Source organism: Pimephales promelas, chromosome 22, assembly GCF_988280905.1.
Source record: "Pimephales promelas chromosome 22, fPimPro1.hap1.1, whole genome shotgun sequence".
Lineage (NCBI taxonomy): Eukaryota > Metazoa > Chordata > Actinopteri > Cypriniformes > Leuciscidae > Pimephales > Pimephales promelas.
The window spans coordinates 14,367,507-14,383,848 of NC_142790.1; the positions used below are offsets into that span (position 1 = coordinate 14,367,507).

Sequence of the window (16,342 nt, forward strand, 5' to 3'; positions counted from 1 at the left end):
AACACTTTCAATGGCATATTATTTTCCTCTTACTCCATATACTGTAATGCCTTAGTCTCAATGGGCCATGAAAAAAATCATGATCAGTGCATCCCAAGGGCTGTGAAATGATTAATCGCGATTAATCGCATACAAAATAAAAGTTTGTGTTTACATAATATATATATATATATATATATATATATAATTATTTTGTGTATATATATATATATATATATATATATAAATACACACATGTATATATTTAAGAAAAATTAATATATAAAATATTTCTATTTATGTATAATATTAATTTTGTATAAATATTAGGGCTGTCAAATGATTAATCGCGATTAATCGCATCCAAAATAAAAGCTTATGTTTACATAATATATGTGCGTGCACTGTGTATAATTATTTTATATATATAAATACACACACATGCTTGTATATATTTAAGAAATATTTTCATGTTTAGACTGTATATAGATTTATATATAATTTTTATTATATATAAATATTTTATATATAAATAATATATTTTTTAAATATACATGCATATGTGTATATATATATATATATATATATATATACATACAAAATAACTATACACAGTGCACCCACATATATTATGTAAACACGAACTTTTATTTTGGATGCGATTAATCGCGATTAATCGTTTCACAGCCCTAATAAATATATATAAAGTATATACATGGAAATATTTCTTAAATATATACATGCATGTGTGTATTCATATATACAAAATGATTATACACATACATATATTATGTAAACACAAACTTTTATTTTGGATGCGATTAATCGCGATTAATCGTTTCACAGCCCTAGTCACAATAGGGAAGAAAAGATAATTGCTATTTCAGTTTCATGACGATTTTGGGAAAGAGAGATTGTTACACCAAAAAATGTATAAATAAGAGAAATTCAACAAGTCAAAAGTACTTTACCTGTCCTCCTCATCTGATATTGGACTGCCGACATCTGTCCCTGCTCTAGTTGATGTCTTTGACTCAGAGCTGTTCAGCAAACCTTTAGTCTCATCCTCTGTATGGTCACATGGGTTTTCCTTTCCACAACAGTCCCAACTGTTCCCCATGTTGGCACAGGATCCAGGGATAGTTTTCAATAAATCCACTTTTCTGGGTTTAAGTTCTGACTGATGTGCAGTTATCAAGTGCAAGCAGCTTCCACTTCCAGAGGGCTAGCCATATACAAATATTATTTCTCCAGACAAGATCTTACATGTCTCGTACCAATACATTTGAGCAGTGTCTGTGAAAAAAAAGTATTTCTGTAAGACTAGTCCAGCTACAGGAGCTGACCGTAAAGTGTACTTCTAAGTATCTGGTCATCTGTTCAAACCTGCAGATTAAAAACAAACACAAAGTCCCACATGAGTATTAGACATGACATTTCTTCAAGTAAAAATACAGGTTTAGCATGAAAATCAGTTGTCAACATTCAGAAGTTTTTGATTTGCACACATTTACCATGGTAACCACATTTTCTGCAAAAAAATAAATAAATGAAAAATGGCATAAAAAACTGCGGTAACATGGTTAACCTTCAAATGGTCTTTGTTTCCTGTTTACACTTCTGGGCTTCATGCAATTGATTGAGTAATTGTAAAAAAATACACATTTTTAATCATACAGATAATATATTGTTTTGTTTACTTCTCATCTATTCATTAATGCTGTGTTTTTGGAGATATAAAGTATCCATATACCACACATTTCCTCAACTACACCATTAAATATTATTTTTTTATGATACATTGCATTTATGCTCTAGTACTAGGCCTTCATTTCTGTGTAAAAATTTTCAGATTTATTTATTAAAATTGTTTTGACACAATGTCATGAAGAAAATATATTTTGTGTGTTTTTTTTTTTCACATTTCCAATTCATTTCAATGTGAGGTCATATTGACCCCGAAGACCAGAATTGTAAACATTTTTTTTACACACCTTTTTTTATTATTATTAAGTAAAAGTCGATTGGGGTTGTATAGACCCCATGACCCGATTTGAGGGTCAAGCAACCATCACAGTTAAAAAATTAAACTAAGTCAAGATCATAAGACTCTGAATGCATCTTACATTAATGTGATCTTATTTATAAATTGTTATATTGTAACTATAATGATGTTTTTTTTTTAATGAAAGATCAAAGGCCTGCCCTTCTTTGATCATATTGACCAAGGGTGCCAATAATTCTGACCATGACTGTAGCTCTTTAAAGATTTTTTTAAAATCCCTAATGGAAAAAAAAATTCTTTCCAGAACCAACACTTCTGAAAAAGTGGACAGGCACTGCTGACACTCCACTTGTTTGCTTTGACTCTGGCTGTTTCCGAAATCTCTCCCTTTAGTGCACTATTTGAGGTGAGAAAAACCACATGAATTTCACATGTGCAAAAACACCTGGACACATGTGAAACACATACTGTACTTAGCACACAGAAAATGTGGTTCCCATGTGAAATCAATGTGATCACATGTGAAAACTTGTAGGGTTTTTTTTTTATCTAGCTATTTAATGTCTGAAACCATATATATTGGACACTACTGAGAGCACTCAATCCCATAATGCATTTAAATAATGAGTGTACAACTACACTCCGAAGCTAGCCACTAGAAAATACCCGTGTTTCTCTCTGGTTACTTATTATTAGACTATTATTAATGATGTAATATAAAAAATATAGTACTTGCACTTTGTGCTTTTAAACAAATCAAATCATTGAATGATTCAAAGACAATGACAGAAAGATTGAGTCACTTAAAAACAGTAAATTAGTCTAAAAAACAAATCTTTTGGCGGAATAGATTCAAGAGACTCGAGTCAGCGGAATGAATTAAAACCCCCAATAAAGGTACATTTTTGCTGGGGAGTTTCCATTCTTTGTTTAATATCTTTGACTGATAATACACTTAAAAAAAACATGAGCAAATTGAAACTTAAAGCTAAAATCACAAACTATTTCATAAGTTATTCCTTGTTCCAGAATAACACACAATTTATTAATGTAGCCAACAGTAATTAGTTAGAAAACTATAAATAAGTTTATCTATTTTCAGAAGACCAGCTAAAATAGACAAGGTTAACACTCAGTTTCGTATTATTTGTTCAGTTTCACAATAATCTACCCCATATTATGTTAAATGATTTGAGTTTAAGTCTGTTTGTACAACATGAACATGGTGTTTTGCGGCGCATGGCACAAGCGTCAGCATTCTGAATGTTGACATTGTTTACCAGAGATAATATTGCAACTCCGACATGTAAATTTAAAGTAACGTTACTTCGACAAACAGAGGGTAGGCTAAAATATTATTTAAGCAAGCCGAATGTATTTAACGGAGATTTCCAAGCTCGGTGTTATTTAATAAGAGCCAACCATAACAACGGTCAACATCATCGCGTGGCTGTTCGAGAGATTAATCGATACTTTAGATCGAAAAAATCTTTATCCATGAATGTTAAAATACACAAATGTCATAATTCCTACCTAATTGCGAAGATTTCTCCCTTTACTTGACAAGACAACCATTTTTGCGTCCAGGAAGACCCGACGTGTATTATGACTGAAGTTTCACTTTCAGTCTATATATACTACCACAGAAAACCCTGTGAACTTAAGGTTTCTCGAGCTGATAATATCGTTTTTTTTTAACAGAGTAATTTAATTTTTAATCCTAACAAGAAAAGGTCAAGCCAGCGAGTTGCTTCGTTTGTTTTATTCGCTCTCGTTCTTCATTTAAAATACTTGAATAGAGCAATGTCTAAGATTAAAGGAATGTAGTGCAATCTGATTCCAAAGGTCTCCACATCCATTAGACGCACACATACAGTATACAACTATCTTGAACCTATTAACTCAGTGTCTAAACTAGGAAAAATGGCAGCTGCTTTATCCACCCTTATGAAAAATAGGACACTTTAACATAGGTTTAAAATGCTTTTATAGAACAGACTTAAGTGCAACCCGAATGTAGTTTTCAGACACTTACTTGCATTTTATTTGAAAATGCCATGGTTAATATTTATATTTAAATGCACTTAATTTAACCTAAACTTTTTTTTTGACATTTATTCCCCAGTTTCACAGACAAGGTTTAAGCCTATAAAATTCAAGTTTAAACTTAAAGCAACATGGACTGGTATATCTTATATGTCTGCGCCATTGTTTTGTCTCAAGATGAGCACCAGTAATGTTTAAGCTCCTTAAACTTCCTATTTGAATAAAGGCCAAATCCTGTGTGAAACCAGACCTATATGTAATTTCATAATTACTTCTTTTGTCTTTTAAATATGGTTCAATTCTACTGAATATACTGACTAGCATTAATGGTAAACAAAACAGTGAAGTACTTCCACATATTTATAATGATCAAGTAATTTAATTTAAAAAAAAAAAAGATTGACCTTAAATGTAATATAGAATAACACACTAGCCAGAAATTAAATCAAGTACAGTGCTGCAGGCCACATAAAAGATCAAAATAGTTGTTTTACTTCTTTACTTACTTCTTTAAAAATACAAAAAGATTATTAAAACATAATGCTTTAAAAGTAAACCTTAATTTGACATTATTACTTTTCATAAAAGTGCACTCTTTAACTACATTTAATTCATTCCTTTTATTCCATGTTCCATTCATTCAAATTAACTGCAAGTAATATATAATATTGTATAACTATATATATATATATATATATATATATATAGTACAACTATATATAATATATATATATATATATATATATATATATAACTTAATAAATTGAATGAATGGAACATGGAATGAAATAAAAGGAATGAATTAAATGTAGTTAAAGAGTGCATATATATATATATATATATATATATATTTGAAGTGCATATTCAATAAAATTGAATAAAAATGAACAAAGGCAGTTCATTTTTTTAATGGTTAAAATTCAAATAGTTGCATCACGAAACATAACTGTTGGTTTAATCATGATTCTGCTGATATTTCCATAGACGAAACACTACAAAAACAAGACACATTAGAAACTGTGTGCCTATACTTAATTGCTATCCAACCCATGCTCCAAGCTTAAATTACAGTTATGAATACATAAATAGATATTTAACTAAATAGCACATTAACTTCAGATAAATAAATTACATAACCACTTGATTAGATAAATAACTTTTATTTGGTGGTAAATTTGCAACTCATTAAATGAAGTTGCAGCTCACTAGTGTTAATCACGCAAATCAATATGCAGTACAAAGGTAATGTATATCATTATAAAATGTGTTAGCCATATTATATGTGAAAATTGTCATACATATAGAACCATTAGTGCTACTAATCCAGCAAAATGCAGTTTAATAGAATCACAGCTCTTCAGTACACTATTAATTTGAGTCAACTAATGAACAAGATATTTTCTTTCCAGAATTGTGCTGCTTGTTTCTTGCCCACACAGGATGTTATTCAGACAGTGTTCACCACAAACACTCTGGATCCACTTCAAGTGTCTATGAGCTGCTGAATGTGAAGTTTTAGTTCTTCAGGAAGCCCCAGTTCTATTACTAGGTCCAAGCAGCACTTCAGCAGCTGTCTTGTAGAGAAAGAACCATGGGAAAGAATTCTCTGAGAACCTTCATTCGCACCTCTGACATTGCAACAGCAGTCACTGTTCGCTCCATCTCTCCCACAACAGCCTGCATTGTTTGAGCATCTAGATTCTTCATTATGGTCCCTTTGCTCAACATTTAGGTCCTCCATGTCATCCACCACTTCGGTCACACTGGGCAGAGGCTTCTGCTGGGCTTTTCTCATGGCCTCCACCAGCCCGTCCTCATGCGTCTCCAATCTCTGGAGCAGATCGGTGACGGACGCTAAAGCTGGGCTTTCAGGATGATGAACCTGACACCAGCAACGCACCGCACTGTGAAAGAAGACAAGGTCAAAAACCACAGAACATTGGATAGAATAGATTTAGGATTTTGATTCAGGTATAGAGGCCTAAAAAAAATAATGATTTCAAGCACCCACACTATCTGAATGACGTTTCCTGTCTATTAAACTTTTGGCAAGTCATAATGGTCTGAGAGCAGTCGAAACGACAAATCTCATCACAGTTGTGACCTTTGGATTTGACCTTCAAATCTACGTTTGCGCTGCCGTCGATCCAGAGAGAGCAGTATGAAACAGCTTCACCAACATCGTATTATCATTCTTTCTGTCACAATAATTCAAGAAGTTATCCAATATATACCAGATATAAACATTGATGTATATGATAGCGATCAATATAAAGTAAAAAAAAAAAATCTTTTCATCTTTTGAAAGTAATTAGATGCTTCAAATAATGACAATTACATTGTTACACAAGTAGGTGGTGACAAGTGACAGTTAAAAAGTGTTTTTTTTTTTTGTTTGTTTGTTTTTTCATTGAATCATTCAAGAAATTCATTCAAAAACGCTGATTCATCCAGTTAGGAAACAAGTGAAGTGTTTATGAGTGAGTCATTGAATCATTCAGGCGAACCAATTATTTTTTTTAATTATTAATTAAATATTATTTAAATAAACTAGAACAATTAACATTGTCAGAACCACTAATAAATTGTTTATTCAAAATTGTGGAAAAATCTTGATCTCCATTTTAGACAGATAATTGTGATTCTCAATTTTCCCAGAATCATGCATCAGCTTATTACAGTATTTAGCATTTTTATGTACATTTTTATATATCTTTTGACTTTTTTTTTATATTTCAGCCATATTATTTTGCTTTTACCCGTTTATATATTATATCTCAATATAATATTTTTTGTATTTCAATTAGTTGATAAGGGAACATTTTCTACTATTTGTTAGTTTTGTGTTATTTCTATTTTATTTCAGATAGTTTTAGTTAATAACAACAACACTACTTGAGTTGACAACCAACAAGAACCCAAATGACTGTCGTCTGAGCTTTTTTTGTTAAAACAAATTCACTTAAAGGTATAGTTCACTTTGAAATTAATTGTTGATATGTTTTAGCTTACCTCAAGGGCATCCAAGATGTAGGTGTCTTTGTTTCCACAGTATTTTTAATTTTGATATTTTTAGGTCAAACCGTTTGTGTCTTTCAATCATATAATGGAGGTCTATGTGGTCCACCTAAAAAAAGCATGCACAAAGAAGTCCAAATTAAACATGATTTAATGACTCGTAAATGTAAGTACACATTGATGGCCTAAGACACGAAACAAGCGGTTTATGTGAGAAAACGAACAGTATTTATATAGTTTTTACCTCATGAACCACATCCACATGCGCCAGAAGTGATCTCTCGCGCGTGTACGCAACTCATTGAGTTTACAGAGATTTCGGATTTTATGAACATATGACATAAACATTAGATGTACAGCAAATCACATTGTAAGATGATTTCGATATTTAGATCTTCACAGTGAAAGGTAAAACTTCCAAAATCTGTGTAAACACAATGAGTGACATCCACGAGAGATCACTTCCGGCGCTTAAGCAGACCAAACTGCCCGCACCCTCAGATCACTTGGACGTGGCTGTGGTTACAAGAGGTAAAAACAATATAAATACTGTTCGTTTTCTCACACAGACCACTCGTTTCATGTCTCAGGCCATCAATGTGTACTTACATTTACAAGTCATTAAATCATGTTTAATTTGGACTTCTCTGTGCATGCTCTTTGAGGTGGACCCCATATACCTGCATTATATGACGGACAGACAAGAACGGTTTGACCTAAAAATATCAAAATTGAAAATACTGTGGAAACAAAGACACCTACATCTTAGATGCCCTTGAGGTAAACTAAGACATAACAAATTAATTTCAAAGTGAACTAACCCTTTAATTTGATGTTTAGCTGTCTAATGCAATGACATCCATACTTTTAAATGACATCCTGAGCACTTTAGTTTTAGAGTTACAAAGTATAACCTAACACAACCCTAGAACGTTAGGAATCTGTTCCCAAAACAATGCCAAACAGGGACAACAAACTAACATTATTAGTGGAACCTTCTGTTTGCCAGTAGTAATAGTATGCTCACACCATAGAGAATCATGGAGATTTTTGTTTAAGAACTATAATAAGTGGTGTTTACTTACACCCACAAAACACTTCTAAAATGCTGACAACTATAAGAATAATTTATTTTCATTGGGGGGTGTATTTTGCATGCGCAAAAACGATGACAAATAAGACGAATGCACCTGCTTACCTCATGATTCCTTTAAGCTGACCGATGACAGTCATTTTAGTGGCTCCTTCTCTGTATCCCATGTTGAAACCAGCCTGTAGTGACGCTTCTTTCCCTGCATCAACACCATCTCTGAAACCATCCTGACAGAAAACCACACGGCAGTCGTTTCTAGACTGCGCTGCTTCCACTAGCTACACATCGTGAATCATGTTGCTTTTGTGTGTCACCTCACCGGTATTTTTTACAAACTCTTACAGTGCATGAACGAGAACACTCATTTGGGTTGGGGACAAAAAAACAAATCCGAATAAAAAACCGTTACAATATTTCAGAACAAGCATGTTGTGAAAGGTTCGTCGTTGATAAATGACTGTTGACGTACCTTTGCGCGTTTTTCCATGTTGTATTTCCATTCTTTGTTCTGCAGACTGATATCATCCACATCCTCGTCGAACACATCCTCACTAGACGCCACTGATCTCAGCCACGACATGTTTGCAATCTACGAATCGCCACAGTTAATCTCACAGAGTGTGAACTCAACGTTAAAGGTGCCCAGTTGGTAAAAGATGCTCGTTTCGGCCTCTTTGACAGGATTCATAAACCATTTCCACATCCACGTGGTCATGTGACTGACGTCATCTGTTTTCTTCTTCTGGTCGCTTCTGGGAGTGCTCAAACCATCATATCACCGCCTGCTGGTCGGCATGTGCAGCATATCGTTTTATTTAAAGTCCCCGTGAACCGGAAGTTGCAAAAGATTTTTCTCCAGTGCTGTGACGTATTTCCAAGTGAAACGGAATATTGAACAGAGGGCAGGGTTTTACTCTAGCGCTCCTCCTCTCCATCTTTCGCTCATAGTAAACTAACGGTTTGAGGGGAGTGGTTAAGCGTTTCCCCACCCAAGTTGTGAAACCTACGTCATCAGAAAAAGAAACCGTTCCAGACCGGAAGTAACTTTTCAGATTTTGATTAAAGATTACTAAGGTAAAACATTTTTTAAATATATTTTTACTTGCACGGATTAATTGTTCACCACAAGACTAGTAATATGCTCTAACAAAGTAAATAGGTTCAATTTTGATTTCACGGGGACTTTAAGTGTGTTTAGTATATGTATTATATATTTAATATAAATATATATTTTTCTGTCTATGATACATTATATATATATAATTTACCTGAGATTCAAAAATGAAATAGTTACATGAGTATGAGGATCAAAGTAAAATCACTCTTTTTTGTTTAGTTTTATTGGATGCAGATATTTGTTTAGTTTTATTGAGATATCAGATATGTGAAATAAGTCATTTAAAAAAAAAAATCATATTTAAAGGTATGATGAAGGCTTTTCTCTGACAAAACCTACAGGTATTATTTTACTAGGCAAGTTATCCGTTAATATTTCATTGGATCTCTCTCGTTTTTGCGTGTGTTCATAATTTCATAATTCATCATTTGTATGACAGACTGGCTAAAAATGATGTGCTCAAAGTTCAGCATGTTTCATTGTGTCATCACAAATCAATTGAACTAAGCAATGTACTTCTAAACAATTTTGTCACTACTGTATATCAATAACAATAATGCTGTAGTTAAACAGTGTGTATTTTGGCATTTTAATACCTGCAACTATTTTGGATTTTGTTTTATTATATTATGAATAGTACCCAATGAAAATGAGCCTAATGAGTTTCATTAATTGTATTTTTATAATTATTATTACCGCTACTATATAAATATTTTACTTACAGTATTTAAAACATTCTATTAAAATCTTAATCTAAGAAAAAAAAAAGAAGTAAAATATTAATTATAAAATGAAACATTAATAAGAATAATATTACCAAAATTAAATTTTAATAGTGCACGCAAAAAGTCAAATAAATTCAAAGTAAATAAAAAAGTGTTATATTGAGCCCAGTAAAGGTATGTGTCTTTCATGACCGCTAGATGGCGCTAGATTCATATTAAACTGTGCCTGCTCTGCTTCGACGGACTGCTTTGCTTTAGGTTGATCACCGGATAGTCAGTTTTGCAATGAATGAATGAATCGAAAATGAAAACATATTTAGTGTAGCTAATGTCATTGCTCAACGACACAAATACATTTTTAACTCTTCATTTGAAATGAAAGGAGCTGACAGTGATTGTTTTACTACTTTAGCTGACTGGGACAGTTAAACTGAATGAAATCCTTATAAGACTACATTGAATTAAAGTGTCAATACACTTAAGAAACAAGACTTTATCTGTCAAAAGTGCCATGTTTAATGAGGAGTCTAATGAGTGTGACTAGTCTAGCTCTCTGAAGTATGTTACATATGCTAAACAGAGAGCATTAGCCTACTGTAATGGGGAGATTAATCTACCTCAACAGAACAGTGACCTTTACAATTATGCTAATTAAAACACCTCATTTATCTTTATGTTTATTTCAGGACAGGGCTAATTTTCAGAAACGCAACTTTTAAAATAAGCACCATATGAGACATCTGTCATCCTCCAAGCTGCCTTGTGTAACTGTGAATAGTGCTGGGCCCTGCATGGTTATAAATTATGTCTCATAATGGGCCCGATTCTTGTGTGAGCTTGTGTGATGGTTCAGACAGTGAAGTGGCGCAGCAGGTGTAAGAGTTTTATGAGAAGAGAATCATCCTCTATTGCCCAGTGGGTATAAATGTAGCCATTTAGGGTCCTTTTCCTCACCGTTAGCACTTTGTTCAGTGCTGATATCAGAGTGGAAAATCCAAATTCATCACAGGTGCTGGGAACCCTCAGGAATCCATGGTGAAATTTAATTGAAAAAACCCTACCATACAGTGATGTTCCTGCTTATGGAAAAGTTAAACAGCTAAGCAAGTTTCAGCTTACTAATAGACTTTCAGAACTGAAAGTGCACTCATCGCTGCAAGCATTTAGCCTAGCGAAAAATTATAAACTGCCCGTTTTAAGGTTGATTTGAATGCAGTCAACTAGGCCTATTTAGTTACAGTAATTATTTTTTCTAAGATTTTTAAATGTATTTCTTCATAAGAAAATTTGAATTTTAAAGTGCAATGAAGAAATTAGCATATAATATATTTTGCAATTTGAATGCTTTGTACTAGGGTACAGTAATTATCTAAAATTACTATGTAATACACTATGTAACGTTTGGCCATCTAGCGGTTAAAAACAAAACTGCGTGCATTTAGCGGAAGAACATTATATTGGCTGCGCTTCGGCTCTGCGTGACTGTGCGGATGAATGGTTCTTTCTCGTAACTAAAAAGAGAGAGAAATTTCCTGCCATTCTCCAGTAGTAGGCCTACTTCTAGGCTCTGACCAGTTTATGGAAAGGATCTCAAGCTGAAGATGTTACTGTAATAAACACGGTAGGCTACTTCTGTGAAAATAAATTCCAGCACAGTGATACAGCAACCACAATGAAATGACCCTTTCAATTAAATTATTAACAACAAACTCTGTTAGAGAGCTATTTATCTGTTGAGTAATAAAAACGCAATTTCCACGCCCTTTTTACAAAATTTCAAATCCTTAATATGCAAGGGTGAGTGATACGCAATTTCCTGCAAAAACCATCCCGGTCTAAAATATAAACACCTAGCCTATAGGCTAACAGGCTTGACTATAGAGAGTCCCGCCCCTCCGCTTCCGGCTCATGGGACCTTATTTCGGAAAAAATATGTGTGGTAGTCAATGGCGAGAGACAACTTATCTTTTTATTCCGTCTGAACCGTGCCCTCAATTACACATAACGATGTTTGTCAATTTAAAAGATAATTCTGAAAGTCAAAAACGTCGCAGTTTGTCGTAAAACTTAAGGGTAACATTTAGTTTTATGTGAAAATCGCTAAATGAACTACATTCTCCCGAGAGGCAAAACAACGAGCGAGATCCGCTGCTCGTGTGTGTGCAGTCTGGTACAAAACACTCAGGCATGACGGCGTAACATTACAATTATAACGTAAGACTATTGAAACAATGACAGACAATAGCCTCAGTAAAGTTAGCTTCATTCATTGAGAGAAAATGTGCGCCTTTGGGGTTTGTAGTCTTGTAATTACTTATTTTCACAGTCTTATACCTCAACGGTTTTACATCAAACTGCGACTTTCTTTACTTTGAAATGAACATTTTAAATTGACAAACATTATATGTGTAATTCAGGGCACAATTTAAACGAGATCAAAATATTTGTTGTCTCTCGCAATTGACTACCATACAATATTTTTCTGAAATAAGGTCCCATGGTGGTGGACCGGAACGGGAGGGACTTACTATATATCAGGGTAAGACAAAACAACCCGATCTCACGACCAAGTCGTACGAATTCGACGAATGATTAAAAAGTGGCTAAATCGTAACAATTCATACGACCTCACTCGAACGAATTAATACGATTTTGCTAAATCGTACATATTTTACGAATTGGCCAACTCGTATGATTTCATACGAATGACCTACCCCTGACCCCGCCCCTAAACCTAACCATCACGTAGACACTTTTTAATCATTCGTCGAATTCGTACGAATTGGTCGTGAGATAGTGTTGGACAAAAACGTGTTTTGGAAGAAGTCTATTGAGTCCATTTTGTTAGTTTTGAACAATCAAAGTTGCATAGTGTAGTAGCCTACCTTCAAAATATGGAAGATATTTAAAACACATATAAATGAACAAATAATTTCTAAATAAAACTTAAAAATAGATGTATTTTTTAGCTAGAATTGCAGAACTGAAAGTGTATTCACTTACCTGTATGTGAGGTGAATTAGAAAATGAGTGTAGAATGCATTATCAACTCCTAATAAGCTTTAATATGTTTTTTTTAATAAATCATTTTAAAATAAACAATTAATAAAAACTGAATTTATATTGATTACTTTTCAGAATTTGAACTTCATTTATTGAGCACCATTATAGCGGGCAGGGTCTTGTTTTTTTTTGTTTTTGTTTTTGTTTTTTTGTTTTTTACGCTACAAGTGATGACAAACACATTACTCTCATCAATATTGCATTTTCCCTTTCTTTCCTCCGCACCACAGAGACAAAGAAAAGAGGTCCCTGCTTTATTTTAAGACGGGCTATTCTTCATCTTGCGCTTTAAGGGAACACACAGGAGAGATGCAGCCAGTGGACAAAATGCATTTCACCTTGCAGAGAGTGCATTTGCAGGAGCCGGACAACAATGGCCCAGAGAATACTCGGGAGGGCCGCGTCGAAGGCCTGAAAATGGATTCCGAGGGGCCTGCGGATCCGAGGCTTTCTGCCGCCACACCTTCCTCCAGCGCCGCACTTTTCCCCCTCGCACACTCTCCCTTCCTCTCTCGCTCTCCAGGAGAGCAAAACAAGCAGCCGGGGCAATCACCTGACACATTTCCATCCAATTTCCACTGCCGAATGTGTTCATTTTCGGCCCTAATGGCATGTCATTTCAGCGGAGCCTTTGGTCAAGAATTAATCCTGGAATCAAAACAGATTTTCCGGGGAGCAATCTTCCATCAAGTATTGATTTTTTTACACTCACAGAGCCTGTACTCCCTAATTTAACCTGACAGCACACTGCACAATGGACTAGAGAGCACCTTGGCGACTCGCAGAGGGAACTCTCTTGCGTTTTCTCTTTCTCTCTTGCTCCCACTTTTCACCCTCTCACTCCCTCCCCCTCCCCCCACCTCCTTTTGAGCAGCTTTTCAAAAAGTCAGGGAGAAAAGGAGAATTTTGAGGAGAGAGGTTTAAATAACAAAGGTCTTTGCGATGGTTACGTGTAAGGGTGATGGAGATACAGTCACTGTTTTACCTCTAATTATGCTTTCAAGTGCATCGCATCTGAGGCGCGTAGGACCGAGAAGGGCTCTATAGGAAACGGAAAAGAGGGAAATTAAAAGACAGAAGGAACGAGGCAAAGAGAGAGGAGTGTTTTCCAGGGGCTATCAGGTATCATTATGGGCCTGTTGACATCCAGGACTCTCTGTGCAATGCACCTCTAAGATGTTCTCCTCCTCCTGCAGCCATTTTCTTACCATGAGTGGGTGAAAAGGGTTTCATCAGGGGCTGGAGAGGAGGAGAGGAGGGGACAGGAGAGTCCGAATGTTCAATGTGCAGCTGACCACTAATGAGTGGACCCTCCTGAACGGCCTTCATAAACCCTCGATCCTCAACCTGTCTCTTGCGGCAGAGCTCCAGCTCATTTTGACACTCACTTGTCTCTTGCAGAGCAGAAAAAGACAAGTCCACAGTGAATCCTATGTCTCAAACAATTAAACATGAAAACTACATTTTAAAAACGTGGGGAATTTACATAAAGTAATATTTAAAGTAAGCAAAATCCCTTTAGAAAATTGTATACATCTCATTATTGTCAATCAAACATCACAACTCTATACTTTCTGGTGACGTATGTCTGACTTAAATTATTTAGTCCAATCAACTCAAGATCATCCATCAGTCCCCGTTCCAAGTCAAGTCAAGTCATCCTCATTTAAAGCAGCTTTACAGAGATAAACTTAATATAATTTAATCATTTTTTTTATAGCGGATTAATGTTATTTTCCTGGCTAGTTCCACGTGTTTTTCTTTTTCAATAATCTGTTTCACACTGATGTGTAATCACAACATTTTTTCTTATGTCAAATCAACTTAAATCATTTATGTGGTTCAGATAACATAACGTTTTGAGTTTCTGATGATTAAATCAATCTCCTTCATTGTATTAACTCATTTTTTTCCCATTTCAATGAACTTAAATTTTTATGGCAATCAGGTTACTTAATTTTTTTTTAAGTTAAACCAACAATATTTTTTTTAACAGTGGGAAGTTCTGTCACATATAAGAAAAGATATGTCAATACTCACAACATTCGTAACATCGTGACTTTAATTGGATTAATTGGACATAAAGTGATGGAAGTCATGATAATCGTTGTGTAATGGTCAACTACATTGTCCTTGAAGCGTAGGAGAAAAGTCCTCTATTTAAGTGATTATTTTAGCCTGGGATATGCAGGTCGGGGAATTTAGGGTAATCTAAAAAGTTTTAGATTTTGCTGTGGTAAACAACCCAGTAAGCCATTTTGCATTTAAAAGACGTCTAACAGCCATCCAAACACAGCCCCAACGTCTAGCCTAAAACAAGGCAAAATTTGGCCTGTCAGTGAAAATTCCTAAGACGTCATATAACTGACGTCTTGGGACGTCTTTTGACCATACGTCAACATCCGCCGTTTTAGGGTACCCTTTAACGTCGGTTAGATGACGTTATCGGATCCTAACCCTACCCCAGACCTAAACCTACCCCGTCACCTAACTGACGTTAAAGGTAAAGCGTCAGTTGTATGACGTCCCAGGATCGTCATGTAACTGACGTTAAAGGGTACCCTAAAATGGCGGATGTTGACGTATGGTCAAAAGACGTCCCAAGACGTCAGTTATATGACGTCTTGGGACGAGACTATGTTAAACGTAGCCCAAGAATAGACACACAGGCTACGCATTGAACATGTCAAAGAAATGAAAACCAAAGACCTTAATCACTGTTGACTTTGCTTACATGATATAATATCATACACCTCGCAAGTTATTTTGGAAAAACCAAATCCAAGATTATTTTAGCTAGAAGTGGGTTACATAGCCGGTCCATACTGTAGTTAGCACTGTAAAAAATATTTTCATGATTTGTAATCACAACATTTTTTGTTTTGTCAAATTAACTTAAATATTATGTAGTTCAGATGATTAAATCAATTTCCTTCATTGTATTAACTCTATTTGTCCATTTCAATGAACTTAAAATTTTAAGGCAACCAGGTTACTTTTTTTTAAGTTAAAACAACAATATTTTTTTACAGGCGAGAAACTACGACTATACACTGTAAAAAAAAAAATATATATTGTTGGTTTAACTTAAAAAAAAGTAACCTGGTTGCCTTAAAGGTGCCATCTAACATAATAAATCAAATCCTACTCCATATTCCATAACAGATGGGGGCAGTATACCTCCAAAAAATGACTTGTGCTCCTACCATCGCGCATGTTATTCAAATCATTTGACATGATAGTAAAAGGTTGGAAGACCGCAGTTTCACGTGGAACATTTGGAGATTTTTAGAGAT

At 34.6% G+C, this 16,342-nt stretch overlaps 2 protein-coding genes across 2 annotated transcripts in view; both read right to left on the minus strand.

Annotated features, from left to right (window-relative positions):
- Positions 1 to 3,622, minus strand: part of LOC120475866 (uncharacterized) — a 13,040-nt gene extending 9,418 nt beyond the window's left edge. The window contains exons 1-2 of the mRNA XM_039666653.2: positions 3,518 to 3,622; positions 951 to 1,365 (exon numbers count right to left, since the gene is read on the minus strand). Of these exons, the coding sequence (XP_039522587.2) occupies positions 951 to 1,099 (149 nt within the window). The 5' untranslated portion in view covers positions 1,100 to 1,365; positions 3,518 to 3,622. The remainder of the gene's footprint in view (positions 1 to 950; positions 1,366 to 3,517) is intronic.
- Positions 3,623 to 5,174: 1,552 nt separating this feature from the next.
- LOC148969588 (protein YAE1 homolog) lies at positions 5,175 to 8,889 on the minus strand. The gene is made up of 3 exons (XM_089125553.1): positions 8,611 to 8,889; positions 8,247 to 8,368; positions 5,175 to 5,934 (listed from the first exon to the last, which is right to left on the minus strand). Exons 1-3 carry the CDS (start codon positions 8,719 to 8,721, stop codon positions 5,514 to 5,516), a joined length of 654 nt encoding a protein of 217 aa, XP_088981679.1. The 5' UTR covers positions 8,722 to 8,889; the 3' UTR covers positions 5,175 to 5,513.
- Between the last annotated feature and the right edge of the window lie 7,453 nt (positions 8,890 to 16,342).